This window comes from Plectropomus leopardus, chromosome 18, assembly GCF_026936395.1.
Source record: "Plectropomus leopardus strain MGB_pleo_1.0 chromosome 18, ASM2693639v1, whole genome shotgun sequence".
NCBI lineage: Eukaryota > Metazoa > Chordata > Actinopteri > Perciformes > Serranidae > Plectropomus > Plectropomus leopardus.
This window is the reverse complement of record NC_142193.1, coordinates 24,794,643-24,819,244: the sequence shown is the minus strand read 5'-3', so window position 1 is coordinate 24,819,244 and position 24,602 is coordinate 24,794,643. Positions and strand designations below refer to the sequence as shown.

The following is a 24,602-nucleotide window of genomic DNA, read 5'->3' as shown; positions in this document are numbered from 1 at the left end:
CAAGCTTCGAGGACGCCAAAAGAACAGCGTAGTGAAGAGATGGGAGGATGGAAAGAGAGGTGCTGTTTGGGCAGTAATAAAAGGTCAGAGACTCAGGGGGCCCGCTGCTGTCTGACAGCAGGACACACAGAAAGCCATCACACACGGAGGAGGGGGGAGAGCCGGCAGACAGAGAGACAGACGGAGGGCGAAATTATTGGTGTGTGTGACAGAGCTGATAGAAACACTTGATTTTACACAGTAAAACTACAACATGGCTAATTATCTGAACAAAGGAAGCAAATGGATACTTTGCCTAATAATTACGCTTAAGTATATGTTATTTTGAGCAGTTCACACTCCTCACGCTAATATGGTGGTGTTGTGCCTGGGATACATCACATAAAGCCTAATGAAGTTGTTTGAAATTTTTTAGATCACAGGTCTAAAATCTATGTGAAAGCCTTCTATGTACTGCCAGAAAACACAGCATAAAGATAACCCTGCTGATAATACTGCGATATTAATTATTCTTGGTTAACCTCAATTAAGTTAACCTAAACAGCAATGTGTAAAGTTATTTACTGGAAAATTGCAGTTTTGTTTTAGTTATACCAAAAGCATATTGTTTTCTAATAATTGACTAGCTGTTTGTGGACTTAGTAATAGTGTGTGTGTAACTTTTTCTTCTGTCACTGATCTAAAAGGGACTTCTGGTTAAATATGAGATTTAAAAAAATAAATAAGATTGGTATTTTGGAGGGGCAAACAAATTTAAATGATTGTACTTTGTCTTTATTTTACAGCCCATTTTTAAGAAAACATGCCATATGGTTGAAATTTTTTTTTAAAAAAATTGCACCATTTATCATAGGCAGAAAGTGTAAAAAGCTAAATTATCGTTGGCTTTTCCAAATTTTCCGATTGCCCTTGGACACATCGTGTGACAGACGCTTCTGTCAGAAAAAAAAAACAGGATCAAATCTGAGCTTAAAACAATGATCATTCATCAAAGTCACTTTTTTCTGCATCTATTTTTTTAATTTTGCCGTTTGCACGAGCACAAGCATGCACGACAGGGTTGAAAAACCAAAGCAGGATTTCATCTTCGACTTTTCACTTTTAATTTTCAGACACCAAAAGGTAAGTTTTAAAATCTAATAACTTAAAGTTAATGGTGAGAGGGAGGGTCATGCATTTTCAGTCACTCAGGGAGGCCTAATTGAAAATATTTGTAGCTTCGGGGAGGGAAAAAAAAAGGTACCATCCCTGCCACTCCCCTCCTCTGACAAATAAAGAACAGTCCCTAAAATGCAGCAGCAAGTATTATCATTATAAATGAATCTAGGGTACATTTTCTTCATCACAGAAGTAGCAAAACGACTGTCAACAACTTGTGTATGCATTTTGCTGTAAAAATACTGACTTATTCGGCCGCGGGGGGTAAATAAAGTAAATAATGTGTGTTTTGTGTTATCTAACACTTGATACAAAATTAGCATTTAATTGTCTCCAAAAACTCGTGCAACAGCGCATTTTCTCCCCTCTTCATCAGCAAAACTAACTCATTTGTTTGACAAAATGCCTCAACACAAAGTGCACTTACTTTGTGTTTCTTCAGCTTTCGACCGCATCTCGTGGCACTTCCTCGAGGGTTTGGAGATGCTCTGTTCTCACGCAATTTATTTAAGGAAAAGTCAGCCATGACTGTTTCTACCTGGAACCACGTGGATTCAGAGCACCTCAGTGACAGGTGACAGCGGTGCACACAGGGTTAAAGTTAGCTTCCGGCGCAGGTGGACGCAGCCTTTTCTGCAGCGACACTGCCGCCATCGCGTGGGTCATCTCAGTACTGCCACTGCGCTTTCGTCTCTTTTGACCCGAGTGAGTATCCGTAGGGAGGAGGAAGCGTCTCCGTAGCAACGGATTTGCTCAATGAGGAGTAACAGGGATCTTATAAACAAGGTTAAATTACCAATAAAGCAAAATCTCATTGAATTTCAGAGTTACTAAGTGAATACCTGATGGCGACGGTCAACCCGTCAGTGTTTCTTCTCACCGTGAACGGACAGATTGAAGGAGCCAACGTGAGTGTTAGCTTAGCCGAGCAGCTAATTTCAACCAGCATTAGCAACACTCGCTGTAAACACCGGTGTGAATTTGTCTCAGTTCCGAGTTTGTGATTCATTATTTTCAGGTATAAATGTGTTATTTGTTTGTTGTATTTCAGTTTCCAGAGTATGACAACTTGTACTGCAAATATTGTTTCGTCTACGGCCACGACTGGGCTCCCACCGCGGTGAGTAACCGGCTACTTTGAAAATTAATATTATTAACATATTAATAATAATATTAATAATTGTAATAATAATGATGATGATAGATTTTATCTGTAATGCGCTTTACATTGGTAACAAATCTCAAAGTGCTACAGGAGAAAAGCATTAGCATAAAAAACAAAAACCGATTAAAACAACCAAAATAAAAGCATATGTAAAAGTCACAAACAATAAGAGCATAAAAGCAAGTAGAGCAACCAGAAAGAAATTTCTTAAAAGTTATAAGTTTTGCGTGTATGGTATTTTTTCAAAGGGTATTTGATTTTCTGGTCGGACTTTTGCACGTCCCGTCAGCTCTCTAAGGCTGGTTAGTTTATATCAAGCTATTATAATAACAATTAGTGAAATAGTCCTGAATATAAAGAATCAGTATTTATTCCACTGAATTGTACATACGAATTAAAAATGCACTCCTTGTGTCATAACATCCAGAAAATGTAGATGTTTTTTCATATGCATACAATTTCAGAAAAATAAATAAATATCTGGTTATAATCGTACTAGCAAATCTTTGTGTCTGTTTATTCGCGGATGGATTAATGGAAATATTAGGAGGGCACCTCTGGAGACACACAACAACTACGAAAAGGGGCAAAATAACCACTAAGAGACACAAAATGACGACAAAGAAACCTAATATGACTACAGAGACAAAACTATCCACAAAGAGACACAAATGACTACAAAGAGATGTAGAACAGCTGCAAAGAGACACAAAAAGACCCACAATGACTTCATGTGTAACGACTACAAAGAGATGGAAAACAACAACAAAGAGAGGCTTAATAAGGATAAAGTCTGTGTGTCTAGCTCCCATGTAGGTGAGTTGGTGGGGTCTTCTGCATGTTGTAATCTGCTCGTGTGTTTATGTGTTTCTCTGTAGGGGTTGGAAGAAGGTATCACCCAAATAACATGTAAAGGCAGTCAGTCTTCACACAAATTAATATGGAACTTTCCACTGGAGACGACGTTTAAGAGCACAAACCCCTCTGGATGTGAGCATTACACACAAATACATGTTACACAGAGTTTGCCTTCATTCACATTTTGACAAACATCTCTGATACTCCATAAAAACAACACTGTGGAAGTTTAAAAAATAAATTTAGTGCAATTTTCATTCTCCAGGGCCTCAGCTGGTGGTGAGCGTGTACGGTCCAGACGTGTTTGGCAACGATGTGGTCAGGGGCTACGGAGCAACACACATCCCCTTCACACCTGGACAGTCAGTATTACTATTATTCCTCTGACTTTAAAAAATATCCACTGAAGGCACCAGTTTTAGTTTGATTAGTCACTGAATTTGAGTGACTGTTTAGTAAAAAATTCACTTAGATATTGTTTGTTTCCCTCACAAAAGCTAAACTTGACCATAATCATGTCTTATCTGATTTTTTTTGTTGCTGTTTATTGTCTGTTTAAGAAGAATATGTTTCATTTTCATTTCTCAGACATACAAGAACCATCCCCATGTTTGTTCCCGAGCCCACATGGAGACTTCAGAAATTCACGAGGTGCGGTGAACAGTTGTGTGTGTTCAGTTCTCAGTCTCAGCAGCTGTGGTGCTGCGGCTCATGAGTTGTGCCTGCTGGGGGAAGCAGCCGATATCTCTCTAGCGTTTGCAAATATTTGCTGCTCCTCTGTGTGAATGTGAGTCTTACTGGGGATACAGACTTAGGCCTCTGTGGTGAGAATACTGCATATCAGTATGTATTGTTTGCCAGTTGCTGTTATCGCTGTATGGAAAGACACACACACACACACACACACACACACACACAGGTATTTTAAAGTTCCTTTCAGCTCCCACTAACACAGAAGGCTATTAGAGATACAGAAGTGCACATCTAGACCTTTTTGAATTTGCAATGTAGATAGGAACAGTGGATAGGATATTTTGTTTTTCCACTTAATCTGGGAAAGTGTTACAAGTTGATAAGTGTTTTTTTTCTTGCTTAGGCAGTTTTCCTAATTGTACATAAGAGCAGCGCCAACTAATTTTCCAATCAATTAATCTGTTTTAGTGCATTTTTTGAAGAAAAAAGGTCATAATTCTCAAATTCCATTTTTTTTATGTGAATATTTTCTGGTTTCTATATTCCTGTATGACAATAAATGAATATCTTTGGGTTGTGGACAATACAAGACATTTGAGGACGTCATCTAATCAACATTTTTCACAATTCCTGACATTTTATAGCCCAAACAACTAATCAATTAATCAACAATGGAAATAGTCACCAGTTGTAGCTCTACATTACATTACTTCTGCATTCACTGGGAATGATTTGAAATAGTCAGAGCATTTTATTTCAATATCAGGGCAGGATTTATCATTCTGAAAGTTAGAAAATTACTTAAAAGACTTATCAGAAACACGTTGATACTAAATGATCGATCTAATCTTTGTGTGTTTAGTGTATACAGTATATACTGTGTACTGGCAGCTCAGTTCACCAGGCTGGGTAATACTTCTCTCTCTCTGTAGTTTCTGACATGTTTTATCCTCTCTTGTCTAGCTGGCTGTTGGGACGGCGTCCAGAATACACAGACCCAAAAGTAGTGGCCCAGGGTGAAGGCAGAGAAGGTTTGTTTTCCATATCTGTCTGTATTTCTTTCTTGTTTTTTAACCCTTGTTAAGAGTGACATGTTAGTTGTGTAGCGGCTCTCATAGCAACGCATCTGGTGAAACAAAACCATGTTTAAAAAGTAAAACAGCATCTCCTTGAACCAAACATTTTAATGACGAGTCACTTATGTGAGGTGGGTTACTTTTAAGCTGATCTGGACCAGAAGACCTGGATCAAAGAAGAGTTGTGGTCTCTCCAATAAGTAGACGTATATGAGTATAATTCAAGTTTAAGCCACTGATACTGTGTTGTATATCACCTCTACATAAAATCACCCACTAAAATAGAAATTCCACAATTAAATACCTATTTAATTCTGATTTCCAGGTTAAAGATGTGTCAACCATTTTTATTTCACATTGTCAATAAATACGTAAACATGCATGTCCTATTTTGTGTGTTGCAGTGACGCGGGTTCGTTCCCAAGGTTTCGTCACCGTCTCCTTTCACATCATGACTAAAGACATGAAGAAACTGGGCTACGACACAGGACCGTCAGGCTCTGCAAACACACCGTCTGCCACATCTGGCTGGTCAACAGAGGAAAAAACATGAGACTGTTTTACAGACAACTAAATGTCTGGGGTTTTTTTTTTAAACAGTTGCTAGGACATTTCACTCCAGCCAAAACGAAAGCACAAAACTCACGTTACATATAAAATACTTGTTTACATCCAGTTCGTTATGGAAATAAAGCCACTGTCACCTTAGAAATGAAGTGGCAGGAGTGCAGAACACACACAAACACTACTCTGTCGAGTGTTTTTTAGTAAAAATGTGTAGAAAGGAAATTATGAGATTTTATGAGATGTATTCAAATATTGACAATTTTATACTGTGTCTTGCATTTTTCGGTTTTACTTTTTTAACTTTTTTAAATAAATGGACTTTAACTCTGAATTGTTCATGTTTTAATGTTATGAGTATATATTTTTAAACACTAGTTTGTGCTTAGATTGAATACCCAATTTTTCATGAGGAAATGTGAGTTTCGAACTCCCGTTTCCACATTAAGTTAAAGAAATACAATCACACGCAGACACAGGAGTTACAGAGCTGAAGTGATACACATTTTTATTTTTGAACCAATGCAGCTACAGTTGTCCTCATCCAACAGGGTGCGGCCTGCTGCGTTCGTTTGTTTAGATGCCGTTAAAATACCACGGTGACTTTTCCTACAAAAACCCATTACACAGAATAATAAGGTATACAGAGGAACAGTATGTTACAATAGTACAAATGATAAATTATATTATACAGTTATAATGCCAACAGGTTGAGCACGTATCCGATAAAAAAAGAAAAAAAAAGCAGCCTGCTCCCAGTATTATGAGAAGGGTAAATAGACAGACATGGAAAAGATTAAAGGAGGCTGTTTATGCATATAAAGACAGACAGTCCATAAGGTCAGTTAGTCCTCTTGATAAAAGCATAGTGAATACATAGTAACACGCAGAGGAGCTCGCTACACACAGGCCACATTTTCACTGCACCATAGCCACGACTGTGAAACGGCTGCCAGGGACCAAGAAAAAGTGTTCAACCATTCAGGAGTGCTGAGTTTGTTCAAGACCATCAAGTTTTTTTTGTGTTGTTGTTGTTGTTTTCAATGCATCCGTAACAACCTTTTCAACAATCGCTGGAGTTAAGTTTAAAGGTCAGGCCGCAGTGAAACGAAGGCCGGTGAGAAAGTGACACGTCTTAGCTAGAATATCATAGTAGCATTTTAATAAACTTCATTAGCAAATCTAACTTTGCAAAACACATCAAGCGTTAAATCTTTGTTGTTGTTGTTTTTTTTTTAACTTTCCAATTTTTGCATATATAGTTGAGATTAAAAATGTTTGCTGGTCTGCAAGGAAGTGTCACATCCATTCATTCAGGAGCCCAAGCATAAAATCATCCCCACCCTCTACCATGTAAATCATACACACAGTTGGAGCTGCCCCTCCTTTTGCCTGAGAGAAGTGATGGTCTGCGTTCAGTGAAAATACCAAGGGGTTCTGTGGCGTCGCTGTCATACCACAGCAGACCAGGAGAGGGCGCCAACGCACACCAAAAGAAAAAATAAAACACCCCTTCCACAGTAACAACGTTGGCAGTGATATCAACAGAACTGAAGACAAGGGAGTACTAAAGAAAAGAAGGGTCTGTACACTCGGGCGAAATTCATCAGCTGTGTTTCATCAACCCACTTTTCTCAGAAGAGACAGACGCTCGGCTTTCTGTCAGTAAATGTGCCGATATTCAGCCAACAGTAACACTTTCTTACACAAACGCCAACTGTAAAACAGCTCTGAAATATTAAAAAAAAAAAAACATAACAATGGATCCAAAAACAGAAACAAAACAGTCAGTGAAGTGTGACCCTACTGTTCAAACTACTCAAAGTACGACATCCTCGGAAATCACAGTCGCTATGACTTTGGTAACAGTTGTGCTTCTAAGAGAAGAGAATTACTACCCATAGGGTGAAAAAAACCTACAATGACAGAAAATAAGACAAAAAAAGGAGAGGATGAAGATGATACACACTAGTACACAGCTCCAAAACTCTTAAAGGCTTGGCTATGGATTTACATCTAATGAGTAAATAAAAACAAAACAAAAAAAGTAACCAACAAAATGAGTTTGTTTACATGACATGCCTCGCTGTTGTTTGCTGCGGGACTCGCTGTGCTATCAATAGACCCATCGTGGAGCAAGCCCCTGTGTGAGTGTGTGTGTCCACCTGGTAATGTTCTTGTGAGTGGATTAGCTGCGGTAAATCCACTCGGAGGTAAACTCTCTTCACGGTGCTGAGCGCCTGACATGCTCTTTAAACCCAGAGCTTTCTTCAGCCCTGTCACCATAGTAACAATCCTTGATATATGGTCACACACACACACTTAAAGGGAAAGTTCAGATGTTTTGAAGTGGGATTGTATGGGATGCTTATCCACTGACAGCATGTTAAAAACAGTGGATGTCAGTCGGCACGCCATAAGTTTGGAAAAGCAGGCGACATGGAAACTAAGAAATGTGCTGCGGAGGAGGAGTCAGCATCAAAGAGTATTTTAGCCACTTTTTAAATTCAAAGTCCAAGGCTGTACCAGACTCAAAATGATGCCAAGCGAATCAGATTCAGCAGTTCAATATCCTACAACTTTTTTTTTCTATATAGAGTTTGAACAGGCTCAGCAGAACATTCAGTGTGACAGCAGGCATCAATGTAATATCGTAAACGAGCGAACAGCTAGCTACGGATCGGATATGTGCAACATTTTTTTGCAGACACTAAATATCAAACAAAAGCCAGAGACTGTATAGTTTTAAGTTGTTGTGTTAATTCACCACTTCAAAGCAGCAGAGAGAAGATAATGTTATCACAGAGCCTTTCAGTGCAGTGTCTCTTCCTCTGTGCAGCTGCAGCGTGTCCGCAGCTACGTGTATCATAGAGTATCATCAACATCATTCACTCCCCTGCAAAATTTGGGGAGAAAAATGTCTTTAAAGTATAAAAGTGTGCAGCACACTGACATGCAAAAAAAAAACAAAAAAAAAAACGACTGCTCGACTTTGAGCAATCTCAGTCAACAGAGGGATCTCCAACAGATCATTTGAATCTCCCTAAAAAAGTTCCACCTAAAAAAATAAATGTCAGTTTGACTGTGCACTATATTTGGAATACTTTCACTGCTTTGTTTTACCATCAGTGATTTCCAGCTGGAAAAAGATGCAGTCACATCGCTCTCTTCAAAGCCAGACTCCACTGACAAAAACAGCGATTTAACATCACTGAACACAGGAGCTGCTGCTCTACCACTGCCTCCATCGCTACGTTAGTGTGTGTTATTGTGTGTTATTGTGTGACTCTGGTGTTTAAAAACGTTAGTTTGGATTCACCAAAGTCACACAATAAGACGAACTAACCTGCTGACTAAAGCAGCAGTGGACCAGCAGCTCTCATGTTCAGAAAGCTAAAATGAATGTTGGAGTCTCAGTGGAGTCTGGTGGCTTTGACGAGTGCATATCTGGGGAACTGAAGTGTCGGTGGTGAAGGTAAAGCTGTGGAAATACTAATATAGCACACGCTAATACTGACATTGATTTTCTTTTTTTTTTGGTGGAACTTTTTTTAAGTGGCTAAAATATGTTTTGTTGCTGACCCACAGCAGCATGCTGCTTAGCTTTTGTGTCAAACTGGCAAACTCCAAACTGGGGACGTGCCAGCCACAGTAGACTGTTACATAATACACTAACTGTAAAAAAGTACCACAAACAACCTAAATTCAACAAACTTGAACTGTCCCTTTAAGGCTGCAGTCTACATTAAGCCCCCTGTTTGGACTCACACTTCAGAAAGAAACTTTTCTAAGTCAGTTTCTACTTTACGGAGTGAGAAAATAAAAACTTGCTCATTAATGTACACTTGGAAGCTATCTCTCATGCAAACTGCACACACACACACCACACACACAACCCACCCTCTTCCCTTTGACCCTAGAAACAAACTCAAAAGAAACAAAAAAAACTGTCCCACGATGCCTCACTGCATCCATATGTTCAAATAGCAAAATACTGATGCCATCGCAGTTCATGTCTTTTTCTCGAAACACACTGGAGGGGAGACTTAGTGACAAATACATCAACATGTGGCTGTTAGTATCTGAGCATTAACAGTACACCTGCGCGTGAGCACACACACACACATACAGACAAAAATTACCCCTAAAACAAGGGGTTCACCCCCTTTGATAAGAGTTCATTGTTAATCCCGCGACCGCTGTAGGTCAAAGTTCAGGGTCGGGGGAAAAAAAGGTCCAGGTTGACGGGAAGTGACCAGACGAGAGTTGTGACTGAGTGGTACCGAGAGCCGAGGCAGTGTGTGTCATCGGAGCCATTTTTTTAGCGGCTAGCCTCCCTCCCTTAGCTAAGGTGTAACGGTGAGCCCAACAGTCGCAGAAAGAAAAACAAAAATAGACAAAAAATTGTGCAAAATCCCTGCTTAGTAACACAGACGTACACACACAAGAGTATAAACACATCTGACCATCTCTCATCCGTACTCCAGTGTGTGTAAGTAAAACACGCTGGAATATACACAGTGTAAAAGTACTGAGATGTGCACTCACACTCACTCACTCACGCACACGCACACACACAATCACACACACACACACAACAGCTGACAGGGCTTATAAAAGATTAGCTCTACTGAAGAGATAAGATCCTGGCGTTAGTATGGTCAGACTCTGCTGTCACTCCACCACAGAGGAAGAAAAGAGCAGTCCTAAGGGAAGAAGTAAGGGAGAGGAGGCGAGTGAAGGAGACGGGGGAGGAGAGACCGTCCCGCCTCTGTGGAAAAACTGTAAACACCACTGCTACTCTGTAGGTCTGTAGATAGATGCAAACTTGTTGTGGTCATCAACATCATCGTCAGATCAGTATGGAACACACAGGACTAGGCAGCTTGTAGCACTGAGACAAAGAGACGGAGGAGGAAGGAGTAAAGGAGTGTTAAGTTGGAGAGGAGGCCAGGATGGGACTACGACCTGGCCGGGAGTTGGTTATAAAGGGATAAATGGGATCTCCTTGTTCGTTTTGAAGCTTCTTAAGGAGCCAAAGTAGAAGAGGGAGAAAGAGAGAGAGGGTAACTCTGGGGCAAGTCGTCCCCCGGACGCCCCCTCACAAAAGGAAAGGGTTGGTGGTTCCGGGGGGCTGCGTTCCAGCCTGGGGCGGCATGCTCATCAGCGGCTGGGGCATGGACATCCCCACGCCTCCGACAGTGCCGACCCCCATTCCAGGCATGACGCGGGCCATGGGGGTCATGCCTGCCAGGGGGACCATGGTGATGGGCTGCGCGGGCAGCGAGGAGATGGCCATGGGCTCGGCCATGCCGAAGCTGGCGGGCATGGGGCTGACGCGCATCTGGTTGAGGGTGGGAGGGGCTGGCTGGCTCACTTGGAAGGGGTTGGCGTGGGCTGCTGGAGCTGGAGCAGAGCCACCTGAAGAAAGGAATGAACAAAATGTTACTGAGCTCACAGAGGACCAGAGATGGTTTCTACAATACTGTCAATATTACTACAGGGTTCCTACAGCCGAAGGCAAGTTAGACAGAGGACTTTTTAATGCCACTTGGATTTAAATTTAAGACCAGTTTTATATCAACCAAAACTGACATCAATTGCCTAAGGGACAATTTTGCCCAAATACTTCTTGTAACATAAAACGTAACTTTTTTGGTGATGTTCATGTAAGAGGAATTCTGTACATTTTATATATTGAAACTAATAATAATTTAAAAAAAAAATAAAATTACACATGTTACCAGATTAATACCAGATAAATTTTACAATGCAACATCAGAAAAAAACACTATAAAATCCAATTTCCATTGTCAGAGAATTTTAAGACTTTTGATACACTTTAAAATTCCTTTCACTTAATGTGGGGAAAAAAAATATTTTTCATGATTAATCAACATAAAGAAGTATGGCTGTAATTATGGTCATTAGGTACATAATCCCTAAATTTTTAACTTATAAAATTCCTTTAAAATCAAACAATCAAACATACTATTTTATTATATAATAATAATAATAATACATCCCCCTCAATCCTTCACACTGGACCTTAAAACATTATTTAAACTCTGCTACTACACTGTCATTTTATGACCACATATGATTCACCTCCCTGGCCTCTTCTACCGTTTATTGTTCATGCAGACAGGGCAGGCTTAATGATTCAACATCTAACTGTGCAGATGGGCGTGTCTGCCTGTGTGTTCAGGCCTGCACGTGTATGTCCATGCCTTTTGGCTTACCAACTACACTTCCTGGCTAGCGCACACGGTTATCTAATCAGTTTGAACTAACCAGTGTTTTTACCTGCTTAAGGAAAGCCTGTCTGTACACGCATTTAAAAAACTAATTTCCGAAACCAACTCTGTAAAAAAAAAAGCTTGTTGGACAACTTTCTCATATTTTCTATGAGACGCTCCCACCTGTTGAAGCTAAGAACGGATTGATGACCGGCGCAGGCTGGGCTGGTTTGGTCACCAGAGAGTCCAGATTGACCAGAGCAGCATTGGGACCCAGGAAGGACTCTGGGGTCTTTCTAGTTGGGTTGGCAGATGTAGACGTGGAGGTGGGCAGGGGGTCAAAGAGGTCCAGGCTGCCGCTGCTAGCGAGACTGCCTTGGGAGGGGAGAGAGGATGCTACGCCCCCATCACCTGAGGAACAAAGAACAGTTGCGGTTCACTGATGAAACACTGAGTATGTTTAATTTGCACAGTATAGTCTGGTTTTTGCCCTTATTTATTTCTGCAAAGCGGTTTACAAGTCTACTGAAAGTGAACATTTAACTAACACCACTGTTTCCTCTGATTAATGCGCCCTAACATGTCATTCATCACGTCAAAATATGAAGAAGTAGAACAGCTGGAGCAGCTCTTCGTTTTACGTCTTTGCATCAAAATAGCATTTTCTTACAGTGTTGGACTTTTTTGCACTCTCTCTTTCCTTTCTTCACATTCTTGACAAGCTCAGTGCTACGATGTCTGCACATATCCAAAAACCTGTAAATATCCAAGTCTTTCATAAAGTTTATAAGCAGGTGTGTTTCTCCTTCCAATCAGAAGTGTGGGATTTTCTTTCTTTCTCTACTTCACAGCTTTGCAAACCGTTGGCGACTTGGTTTGGGCACAACGTATCCATGACATCGCAAAGAGTTGACTATAAACAGATGAGAGACTGTGTGTCACAAACTGCGGTAAAAACTAGTTCAGACAAATATTGCAAACTGGCTGTAATAATATGCAATAATGCTCCATAAACCTGAATAATACTGGCATATCCCATATGTTCTAATCAGAAATAGGCCTAATTATGAAGAATTAAATGGAATATGCTGTTTACGTGATTCCCATCAATAAGGAAATATTGGTGTGTATGTAACCATACCCATTATTACTGAGCTTCTCTATGAGGAAACAAAAAAGGTCATCACAACTTTGTAATTAGGGTTGTAGTAAAACAAAAAATGCACACAGTAAACCAGAGTTTGACACGGCCTGAGTGTGTAAAAGGTCTGTTCACATTTTTTGATACTGCACTGCTAAGTAAACTCGCATTTGGCTTTACAAAGGTCTAATGGATATTCAAAAATGTTTCCTGCTCTCGTTTTTCACCAGCTGCCCCCAGTACACCCACACACAGCGCCCACTTGAACATGAGCACTCACATTTACTATGAAATAAAACTGATGCAATAAAATGATGAGAGGATGCTTTTATGAGAGGACATCAGAGGCAGACAGCCTGGCTGTTTTTGTTTTTTTTTTTTGCTGCAGCAGACAGACAGCAGTGGAGATATTCATAAATGCACTCACACATAAACACACACAAACCCAGCACGCCGGCAGCAACATAAACAAGAGGAAATGTCAAAGATGGAAACGGTCTTCTCAGAACAGAAACTGAGATGCAGCACAGCCAAAAAAAAAAAAAAAAAGCTCATGATAAGATCAGAGAGGCCGAGTGTGTGTTCACACCCCATAAATCCTGTCACTTTCAACCAGACCAACCAATGTTTACAAGTCATACAAAAGGTGGGCGATATGTTGATTATACCCGATGCGTCACGGCTTGTTCCGTGTGGAACATAAAAAATGACTTTATCATAAACATTAAGTATTAATTGTCACGTCATTTTTTTAAGCCACCAGCACAAACATGATACATTACACACACTCCCCCGCCGGTTTAGATCACTCCTGGGCGATAGTGTGTGAGCAGGTGAGGTGTGTTTTTTCGTACTCAGGGTCCACAAAGCAACCATTTAGTCACATGTTGGGACCGTGAAGCGCCAGTGCGACTCACAAATATTATCAATATATGAACTGGAGAGCTATAAGTTTTTTCCCAACTCACAGAGAATAAATCCTCATGTTAAAAGGAGCCGATGTGACGGTCCAGTTTTCTGCTGACATCTAAATGTCGACCAGAAACTTTGAGTTCAAAGCAAAAACATCAACACTTCCTGCCCAAAACGAGCCACAAATACTGCAGTATTATTTATAGGCCATATCATCTAGCTCTCAGTGATACTGCAGAGGGCTGTGTCCTAACGTCACCAAAGTTTACATCCTTTACACACCTTGTGGTGACTTTTCCCTTCTGAGAAAAGTAACTGTGTTTGTGTTTCTTCTTAACCTTGTCCTTGACTCTATCAGAAGTGTTTGTGTTGATCTCAAGTAAAAGTCAGACACCAATGTCACCCTCCCACACACAGAGACTAGCAAACCACATGGGAAAAAATACTCAAGACCTGTGCCAAACCGCTCACTGGAACTCACGCTCCAACCTGAACTGAGTTGTGAATGCGTTTAAAGAAATATTTTGGAACGTGTTGTTGGTTCAGACACACCAGGCAGATGACAAAAGATCTAAAAGAGATTCCATTAACTGGATGGCCCAGGTCTTATAACGCATTTAGTGATAAACACATAAAAGCTGCATCACATTACACCACGGTGATATGGGACCAGACCAGAGCAAACTGCTATTTTTTCCATTATTTGATATGATTACAGCAGCATTTGAGTGCATTTGTGGTTGAGAACTCATCAACTGTCCAGTGGTTCTAGCATTGTCTTTGCTCAGGTCTGGTGAAATGTACATACAATGACAAGACGGGAGTGTCTGTGCCCCGCAGAGACATGGTATCTGCAGACAGGCATCATTTCAGACACGGAGGAAAAAACAAAAGACTGTGTCATTAGAGAGACGAAGACAAGGGTGAGTACCAGTGGGAACAGAGGAGGAAGAGCGCAGGCTGTCAAATTCTGAGAAGTCCTCTTTAGACGTACCGTTGGATGCACTGAACAGGTCAAAGCTGCCTGAAAGGGGACAACGCACACACACAGACACAGAATCATATAAACAAACAGCAAACACACACACACACACACACACACACACACACACACACACAGACAAATGGAAACAGACAACACAAGTATGAATGAGAATGGATAATTTGGCCAACTGAGAAAAATGATCACAAGCAAATGAGAGCATGCAGATGTGTGTACGCATTTGTTACTGTGTGACTTTGTGTGTCCCTTTTGAGACAGCTGGTTTAGTTTGACTTTTTCATTTATTAAAATAGAGAGAACTCAAAGACTGCAAATGTCCGTGAAAACTAAACAATCCTCCAAATATCATCATTCCAAGACAAACTAATTGGCGAAAATATTAAACCGGTCGGATCAGAAGGATCGGTATCAGGCCAGATCAATGCATTTTTTTCATGGATTGATTTTGATTGATTTTTTTTCATACACCACTTTAAGTGGAATTGAAATTTTATTTGTTCATTTTTAGCGAACTAGTTTTACTATAATGCTGTAATAAGCAGAATTGCGACAGATTTTTATTTGTTGTGACTGGGAATGTTAAAGTTCAGCTGTAACACTACTTTAAAGTGAAACTGTGATTATATTACTCATTTATAGTGTTCTGTACTTTTATTAGAGTGCTAGATTAAATGGATTTGGGAGCTATTTCTAAAGACATTTAGTGTGCTTACTTGGTTATTTTATAAAAAATGCTGCACTAAGTGGAATTGTGATAAAAGCCATTAAAAAAAAACAAGTTTGTTATTTTGTAAAAAATAAAATAGAAAAAAAACCATAGGAGCTGTTCAGGTGCAGATATTTATGCACTGCATTACAGAGCTATTTAACTGTCAAGCTAATACTCTGCATTGAATGGGGAATTTTGTGGATGCCCTAGCAACTGAGGCCTGTAGACAAAAGTGAAAATAGCTGTTCCCCTGAAGGTCACCTGTGTTGGAAGTCTTAGGGCGGGCAGCTGCAGAGCTCCAGGGATCGGCGGCAGGAGTGGAGTTTGATGCCCAGGGATCACTGCTCTTCATGGGTGGGACAGAAGGAGTAGCACCCCATGGGTCCACTGGGGCTGCTGGCTTAGGTGCAGACCCTGAGGAGAGTTGGGGAGGATCGGGGGAGAGTGGGTCGGATGAAGCATGCAAAAGGTGATGTCAAATTGGATAAGAGCAGGAAAAAGAATAGAGGAAGAAAGCAGGAAAAAGGTGAAAAGGGTAAAATGATGGCAAAGTGGTTTCGTGCAGGTTCTAAAACTAGTCTTCATCTGTGCTTTTACATTTTCTCTTTAACATTTCCATATCTTAACTCCCCCATAGCCTCCATGTCCCTTAACACTCCTAACCCCCCCCCCCTCTGTGCAGTAATGCTGCTGAGCCAGTGGAGCAGCATTCCTATTTAACAAAGACTCACAGTCCTGGGAGCTGCAGGTGGAAAGCAGAGACAACACACACACAGAAAAACTAACTCTGTATACAAATACTTCACAACAACAGTCTATGTGTACAGATCATCTAATGTGAGCATGTCCAGTGATGAGTGTGCAAGAGGTGTATACCATAAGACTGCCAGGGGTCTTCTGATGCAGCGGCTGCCCCGGCTCCGGCTCCGGCTCCCGCTCCCGCTCCGGCCCCTGCGCCCCAGGGGTCAGCACTGGCACCAGGCTCTGGGACATCCATCAGATCCATCAAAGTTGACTGTGGCTAGACAGAGACAGAGGACGTGACCCAGTGACAGGAGACAGGAAATAAGAACAAAGAATGCAGACAAAGGAGGAAACTTTTAGGAAGTACCATCTGTTTGGTCAGCCATTATCCCCTACGCTGTTCAAACATACTGACGTGGTCATGTCATTATATGCCGAGATGAAACATGAGCAACAGTCGTGTAGCCGTACTTCTACTTTTTGGCTCTCAGTGCCCTCATTCTCCAGCCAGCGGGCTATTCAGGCAGAATAATGATGAGGAAACTCACTAGTGTGCTCCCTGTTAGTGGTTTCATTACTGCTCACGAAGCAGCAGATAGTGTGAGGCAGAACCAGAAGACAAGGAGAGACAAGACCGTTTCATGTTCATGATAACAGAATAACTGACTCAGTCTAGTCTCCATGATTGTGCATATTTTACCTCTCTCTTCTTCTTGGGCAGTTTTGCTGAATCTGATCCTCCTTTCTTACTCTCCTCCAAGGCCATCTGTAGTCTCAGGTCGTCCCCTCTGCGTATGCGCTCCTCCTGAACACACACCAAAAGCACAGTTAGCATAAGTGGAACGTGCAATTTCTCAATTTTTTTTCACATTTGTCTTGCTATTTTGGACAGCATGACATTTGCAGGATGGTCTTTATGAACTACATTGTTATATCCTATTCATTTATGTAAAGTCTATTAAATGGAGTCATAGATCAGTTTGTTTAACAGAAACTTGGGTTAGGATAATGGAGCACACTGCCCCATAGATGACGTTTTTCTGCAGGCCAACCCAAATGCTGACGTTGCCCTGGTTCCCTCATCAAAAAGGCCTTTGGGATTTTCCCATTAGACTGCAGAAAATATCCGTGGTAAACAAATGTTTACTATATTTACATCTTTACCACTGAATACAACTTCCAGGACGTTTAAAACTCAAAAAAAAAAAAATCTGGATGTAGTTGCTCATTATATTATTTGTTGTTTCTGCTTTTACTGACAAACACTAACCCAAGAAAATTATCTTTGCACGCACATATGGCCAATTTCGGAAATATTCATGTTGGCAAGAAAATCAAATTTCATTTTTGAAGTTCAGGGATTTAGACAATCCTAGTGGTTTAAAGAAAACATATTAATTATCAATTTAAATGTCTCAGAAAAGTTTTAAAGTACGTGTATCGGTAGCACAATGGCCCGAATGTGCACTAAAGTGCATTTATCATCCTGTAAAGTTATCTTTTTAAATGTTAAAATAAGCACAGATGTAATGTGAAATACCAGCAGATTATAAAAACAGACACACAGTAAGAAAAACATATTGACAAGCATGGAACTGTGCTCGGCCATGTTATCATATGTTTCCTGTGTGTGCGTGTTTACGTATTTACCTGCTCTGCAGCCTCTCTGCTCATGGCCAGAGCCAGTTGCAGCTGGAGCTCCTCCTCTCCGCTGGTCTGAGGTCTGGCCTGCTCCAGTTCTGAACCCGCGTTGGGAGACGTGGCTAACAGACACATTCAGAACATATGTTCACATAACTGCCACATGGGATTTCAACACATGCTGTATATATCATCATTAAACTGAGAACCAGTGTCACTGGCTATGGAAATTCTCTGTTGAAGGTCAAAAACAAGGACCAGGTTTAAGAATCACGACCACACAAATAAATATTAGTGTTGCCTCATAAAGCAATTTATATGTTTGTGTGTGGGTGGGTGTGTGTGTGTGATTAGAGGCCTTCAGTGAGCTTGTAAGGGATGACAGCTTCATTCAGCTTATTGGATTACACCAGGCCATGTGGCAGCACAAAAACACACAGACGCTGCACGTGGCAACACACACACACAGCAATGTGGCCAAGGGAAGTTACAGTGCCAAAAGATCAGGATCATTAAGGTAGCCTGAAGTGTAAGTTCCTAATTCAAAGTGGGACCATGTGTCTTTGAATTTGGAAAGAGTTGCATTGCTATTTCCGTGGGAACCATGGCGTGGGAGGGGGTGACGGTGACATCAACACATCACTTAATATGATGCATGACTTTTCTTCATCTATAATGTCACTATTTCAGCTTGTGCAGTTTCATACTTGTGAATAATGTGGGTGTTGGTACACTAAACCTCTCTTTTCTTGGGCTAAATTTATTAATTCATAAACAGCACTGAAAGAAATGTGGTGTGCAAATTAAATCTTAACGTTTTGTGGGGTTTTTGGCCAGACGATTCCTCTCAGACTTTAATGTTGTTCTTGTTTTCCTTAAATAATAAACATCGTCCTACTCCGTCTGCCTGCCTAATCTTTTTCTCTCGTCTCTCCTCCAAACAGCTAAGACCAGTCAGGACATGTCCCGCTGCTGATGTGGACACTCCCAAACATACACTCTAACACTCATCACACCATGATGATCTTGTGCATATTGTTACATCATTTTATTACTTTGAACTTTGGGCTCGGTGCAGAGACAAAACAACAACACTGACACAGATATGACTTGGGGAAACACTGATGGTTAGTTTCACTATTTGACACAATTAACTTTGAAACCTCTCACTTTGACGAACATCCTGCTGTCCTTCACTGCCAAAAGACATCTGCAGGAAGCAGACGTTACATCAGCAGTTTTATACAAACATTACACGTGAATATGCTACATCAAATGTTTCCATGATGGGGAAATGGTACAATTTCTTTGTAAATAGGAATACTCTGACATTTACTTCCACAATTAAAAGTCTCAGCCTTCTTTGAATTGGCTCTGAACATAACAATTTGGGAATATGTTTGACAACATATTGAGCCTATTATTTAGGAATGGGTATCATTCAGATTTTAACTGTACAATGCTCTTTCCGATACTGCTTAATATTGATCTATATTCTAACACTGCTCCTATCTGTTCTTTTGGGGGTGTTTTAAAAGAAAAAATATATAATATATAACAGAGTGGCAGCTCTGGCCCCATCCGTTGCCCATGCAGCTGGTTACAGACATAGAAAGATCTCCTCTAGACTGAAGACTGAAAATGCATCACAGACAACTGTTTTTATCTTGTTGCAAATTAGAAACTGAGTCAGTGATATTAAAAAAACAAGTAAGATATAGCATTTACGTAACCTAAATAAACAAGAAAAGTATTTTCTTAATTTCTTCAAAATTGTTAGTGGAACAGTTGACATTGGAGCTTATCAATGCTCCTGTGTTTAGGAGTTCTGCATCAGTGCCCGTGTAATACTGGGTTTCAGTACCCATCCTTACTATTTTGTGATGATTAAGTAGTAGAATTAGAGCCTAATTTCTGAATGACTCATAAAGAAGAACAATAATGATAACATACATATCCTTCATAATGAATTAAACACTTTTGTCATGCAACTCCAGCCCAAGATCTCATCCTCGTCTCCACTCCTCCCCCTTTGCTCACCGCCTAGCTCTTTCCTGCCTAACATGATCCTCAAACCCATGTCTCCCAGGCTCCATCTTAAGGCTGTGTGTCTCCAGGGAAAGTGACCAGAAGCACCAGGGGTAAAGGTGTGTTTGGTTAGCTGGTGGGACTTTAGCCTTGTCCGAAACAGTGGCGATATGTCTGCCTTAAATAGACAGCGAACACAGTGGTACTAAAGCCCACACATGAACAATGTAACCCTGCAAAATATCCTGGAATGGTATGGTAATATGGGGAAATGCAGGGACCTCAATCCTTAGCAAAATATGTGCCGTGATATTAGCAGCACAGTGTAAATTCCTTCACTGATCCTGAGCCAAATTGATATTTTTCTTATGCATTCACCAATGTCTGCCATTAGCATGTTTGAAAGATGCATTACCTTGTTTTATCAAAAGGCAATATTTTCCTTGAGCTCTATTTAAATCTCTCTGAAAACAACTGCAAAGCAAAACAGGGCTTAAACAAGTTTTTTCAACCAATAAGCCGTAAAAGAAAACACTAAACTGGCATCACATAACACACAGTCCAACACTTGATAGTAGCAAGTCAGAAGAACAAATAAACAAAACTCAAAGCCAACTAAAAGACACCAAGTTCTTGCCCACCACTGTGGGAATGGACCATATATGGATAATCACAGTTTCTTGGCATTTCTCACAGACACCGCTCTGCCTGCTAGCAGAGACATACATTTAAAAAAGCATTCCTTCTAATGTTTGCAAGTACCATTTGTGTTTGGCTGTTCACTCCAGTTGTTTCTTATCTAATCTTAATTTTCTGTGGTGCTGCATTTAATATTTGAGCAAATAAGCAAACGACTAAAACATAAAAAAAAAAAACTTCAGCCAGCAAAATAATTTATACAAAGATAAGACTCTTAAGTGCAGCATGTGATTCAAGCGAAATGGGCCGATGACCACTAGTGTCATCTCTATCAGATTTATGTGGCTATAACGGCGTAGTGGATTTTTATCCCAGGGTTTCAGCCTCTAACTACCTCAACATTTGCAGACACCCTGTCTCTTGTCTCTCTAGTTAAAGAATTAGGTGGCCGTTTGAAACCAAGTGAGTGAGGCAATTCTTTAAATGCACTTTCTATATTATTTCTTCATATATTTTCCAGACCGTAGGCGTGAAACTGTGATTTAATGTACATTTTTCCAGACCATTGTGGGAATGTTGGAAGCAAAGACACAGTATGGACGGGGCACTGGTCAGGAGGATGCCAGACAACCAAAGACGGTGAATGACAGTAAAGAGAAATAAAGCTCCTTATTAAAACTTAGGTATTCAACAGAGAAAATGCATGGAGCTCTGGGGCCCTGACTCTATTCATACCAAACATGTACACGCAGTAAGACAAACAACTACGATAGGGTACTGAACTCAGTATTTTTAGGATGGGTTCACATTAGGGGACCCGGGCTCGGATACGGGTACACTTGACCCCAAAGTCCAATTCATTTAATTAGTGTGAACACAAGTGTACCAGACTCGGAAATGAGTCTGCTTGAAAAGGTGGTCTCCGGCACCACTTGTGTACTCGAGTACAGTCCGCAGGAGCTGTGGGAGCAACCATGCAATGCTAGGTGTGTGCTGCGGTCACTGCCATTATAACTGAACTTCTGTCAATGGTTAGGTAGCTTGTCCACACTTAAACTTTTGTATTTGTGCAGCACTGAGTCCATTCCCATGCAAAATATAAACAAATGTTCATAGTTGATGATGCAAGTGGTTTTCTTTTTCTTTGTGTGTATTGGCACACTGAAAACCAACTACGTCCATGCCGCCACCTACTGTATCGGAGTGTGTACATATACAAGTGTGCTCCGGCACAGAACAATGTCACTAATGTGAAAGCTGACCGCGGGGAAGACGGGAGGGGGGAGTAATCATGCTTGGGTACGGTATGAAACAATCGGGCCAAATGTGAAAACACGCTAAGTACTGATTAACAGTGAATCTATCAGTGCCAATTTCTGTACCTGAGAGCATATCTGCGTAAGAACACCAGGTTTAGATAAGAGGCAGAAGTGTTGTGAAATACCCCAAATCGCAGAAGCCAGCCAAAGAGCTCCAATGCTGCCAACGGAGGTCCAATAAGCCAGCAGGTTCGACTTCAGACTTTAGAAAGCCAGCCACGGTGCACCGCATCAACTCTTATGCCTTTTCAGACAGCCAAAACTAATGCTGCAACACCAACCTCATAGTTTAGGCATATGGACTATTTTCTTTCTTATATACTTTTAGTAAAACCCTAATTTCACTGCCACATGAGCAGACACACATACACTCACACAAGCAGACAGAGACATAAGATCATCTCTATGTGTGATTAGAAAAGAGCAGAGGAGCAGAATTGTTTTTGTAATCAACTACTTTACCACTGCATCTTGTTCAAAAAGGATTTCTTTGTTATAACAGAGAATAAAAGGTCCCATTGGGCGAAGGTACCACATCACTAGCACAGGTATCAGCTCAAATGTAAAAAAAAACCCAAACCTGCACAAACTGAGTTAAACATGTTGATGTGAAGTTAGTGAAACGCTGAACATTGCTTAAATAGCATCCCATAACTTAAGTCAACTTGCTTAACTCATGCTGATCTTAAGTAGTGCTGGACTATTTGAACTTTTAAACTGAGATGAAAAGATATCATTGAACCAGAGAAAAAAAAAGAAAATGAAAAACCTGATTTTACAGCTGGCTCATTCATCAACCTCAGGGAAACTTAAGCCTAAGAATACATTTAGGGTCTGCCACGCTAATGCACAAGCGAACATTAACACACATGGACACACAGTTGTGGGTGTGGCACGACAAGGTCGATCCAGGTTCTATATCACTGATCACGCTTTGAAATCAAATTAAGAGGTCTGCTTTAGATGAAGCACATTTCAGACCCTTTCAGATACGTTAAGGACTTGGGGGAGTGATGCTAGGTTAACACCAACACTTACATGACCGCTCATTCACACCCTTTCTGGAGACAATACTTGGAAAGTTCGACTGGAATCCCAAAAATCTCCCCGTGGAAACGCCCACAGCGACAGCCCTGTCTCACTCCTATTGGCCAGTCTCTCCTTCAGTTTTCTCATCTGATGACTCAGCCGCCGGAGCTTCGGCCTCTGAGCCTCAAACATAACATACATGCAGGAATGTAGGCTTCAAAGTAAAAGATGAACGTGCACTCCATGCAATAGGTAGGACCCACAAATCACATGTGTGTCAACAGACAAAACACACACATCCATAGGCCCACACACACACCTCCATCCTGCTGTGCACAAAGGACCGGGGGTCGAGGGATGAAAGGAAAAGAGGCCAAGGTTCACTCTTTCATTTGAACTTCTCCATTGTTCCTCTCGGTCCCTTTCTGCATTACTGCATTTCCTGGCTGCAATGTCTGTTTCTTTCCAAATATCTCACTCCATCTTACCATCAATCCATTTGAACTCTGCTTTTATTCTCTATTTGAAAAAGCTTTTGCAACTAGAAGAAATGAGCACCAGTAGAAACACAAGAGCTATGATGACTTATCATAGAACATGTCACCAAATATGAGGACACCTTAAATAGTTTATTTCACGAGGAATATATTACCAGCTTTGCAAGATGAAGATATCCGACTAGTCAATATATCCTGCTGGTTACAGGAGGCAGCAATAATGTGCATCAGTAGAAAATAAAACCAACAGCTGTCATTGAACCCTTCATCAACAAAAACAGACATTTCTGTAGCACCTCTTATTCAACTAAGGCTATCCAGGTCTGGTTTCCATTCACTTCTTCATTTCCATCATGTATCTCTCAGTCCAATCATCATCTAATCATGTCTCTCTCTCTGTCTGTCATTGCATTTCTATATCTCTCCCTCACTGTGTCTCTGGAGGAGTGAAAGTATCATTGAAAAAAAGGAGCAGATTCCTCTGTCATGTGGATGATAGAGGCAAGGGGGGTGAACTCTGCTTCCTCCTCTGTGTGTGTGTGTGTGTGTGTGTGTGTGTGTTGAGGAATGCAACCCCACTGCGGGACTGCAAGCCAGAGACAGAGCGGGGGGAGGGGCAGGTTTCAGGATGTAGGCCAAAGTTAGACGAACTGGGACACAATATTCTAAATTAACTGTGTTGCTTTTACATATGTAATGAGTCCTGTGTGAGTGCAGACCATGTGGCAGCTATTAGCTTATACTCACAGCCATGGTAGGATGCAGGTGAGCCCTCTGACCTGCCGTACTCTTCACTATAGGAAGTGGAGAGGTTAGGCTGAGATGAGCCTCGGCCAAAGCCCATCTGACTGCTCCCGGTGGACACCTGGGCCATACGCTCTTTAGTCTTCAAAGCCTGAGACCTAGTGGGACAAGACAAGCTCTGATCAGCCATCTCGACAAGAGTTAAGATTATTATAATCCTTAGTGAGAAGTCCTAAAAGACTAAATAAGCATGAGGTATTGAATGTTAATTGCTCTTCGGAGAACTAGAACAGCAAATACTGAGATCAATTTCCTAAAAGTCTGTTTGTGTGGGGATGAGAGGAAAATATCTGTGTAGACAGGACCTTAAAGAAGTATGTCACTGTAGGCAAGATGGTCTTTTCATATAACTAATCTGTCTCTGCAGCAGAAACACACAAATA

At 40.9% G+C, this 24,602-nt stretch overlaps 2 protein-coding genes across 5 annotated transcripts in view; one reads left to right on the top strand and one right to left on the bottom strand.

The window, feature by feature from the left end:
• Nucleotides 1–1,732: 1,732 nt before the first annotated feature.
• On the top strand, nucleotides 1,733–5,848 carry b9d1 (B9 domain containing 1). 2 transcript variants are annotated; one of them, XM_088091253.1, is made up of 8 exons: nucleotides 1,733–1,863; nucleotides 1,984–2,066; nucleotides 2,210–2,278; nucleotides 3,202–3,313; nucleotides 3,447–3,543; nucleotides 3,770–3,832; nucleotides 4,838–4,905; nucleotides 5,355–5,848. In XM_088091253.1, exons 2-8 carry the CDS (start codon nucleotides 2,004–2,006, stop codon nucleotides 5,501–5,503), a joined length of 621 nt encoding a protein of 206 aa, XP_087947379.1. In that variant the 5' UTR covers nucleotides 1,733–1,863; nucleotides 1,984–2,003; the 3' UTR covers nucleotides 5,504–5,848. The 2 variants fall into 2 exon arrangements, with proteins under 2 accessions (XP_087947379.1, XP_042361519.1); XM_042505585.2 differs by lacking the exon at nucleotides 1,733–1,863 and having other exon boundaries at nucleotides 1,870–2,066.
• A 148-nt stretch (nucleotides 5,849–5,996) lies between these two features.
• epn2 (epsin 2) overlaps nucleotides 5,997–24,602 on the bottom strand; it is a 28,157-nt gene continuing 9,551 nt past the window's right edge. Inside the window, exons 3-10 of one of the 3 annotated variants that reach the window (XM_042504996.2) lie at nucleotides 24,163–24,317; nucleotides 17,913–18,025; nucleotides 16,963–17,067; nucleotides 16,395–16,539; nucleotides 15,780–15,932; nucleotides 14,738–14,830; nucleotides 11,937–12,164; nucleotides 5,997–10,935 (exon numbers count right to left, since the gene is read on the bottom strand). In XM_042504996.2, the coding sequence (XP_042360930.1) occupies nucleotides 10,616–10,935; nucleotides 11,937–12,164; nucleotides 14,738–14,830; nucleotides 15,780–15,932; nucleotides 16,395–16,539; nucleotides 16,963–17,067; nucleotides 17,913–18,025; nucleotides 24,163–24,317 (1,312 nt within the window). In that variant the 3' untranslated portion in view covers nucleotides 5,997–10,615. The remainder of the gene's footprint in view (nucleotides 10,936–11,936; nucleotides 12,165–14,737; nucleotides 14,831–15,779; nucleotides 15,933–16,394; nucleotides 16,540–16,962; nucleotides 17,068–17,912; nucleotides 18,026–24,162; nucleotides 24,318–24,602) is intronic. The other 2 variants (XM_042504997.2, XM_042504998.2) reach the window with 2 other exon arrangements.

Excerpts from the sequence above, each read along its gene's own strand:
- b9d1 (XM_088091253.1), top strand. The coding sequence starts at position 2,004 with ATGGCGACGGTCAACCCGTCAGTGTTTCTTCTCACCGTGAACGGACAG. Across the intron at positions 3,544-3,769 it reads ATCCCCTTCACACCTGGACA|ACATACAAGAACCATCCCCA; the intron begins GTCAGTATTACT and ends TTCATTTCTCAG. Across the intron at positions 3,833-4,837 it reads AGACTTCAGAAATTCACGAG|CTGGCTGTTGGGACGGCGTC; the intron begins GTGCGGTGAACA and ends TCTCTTGTCTAG.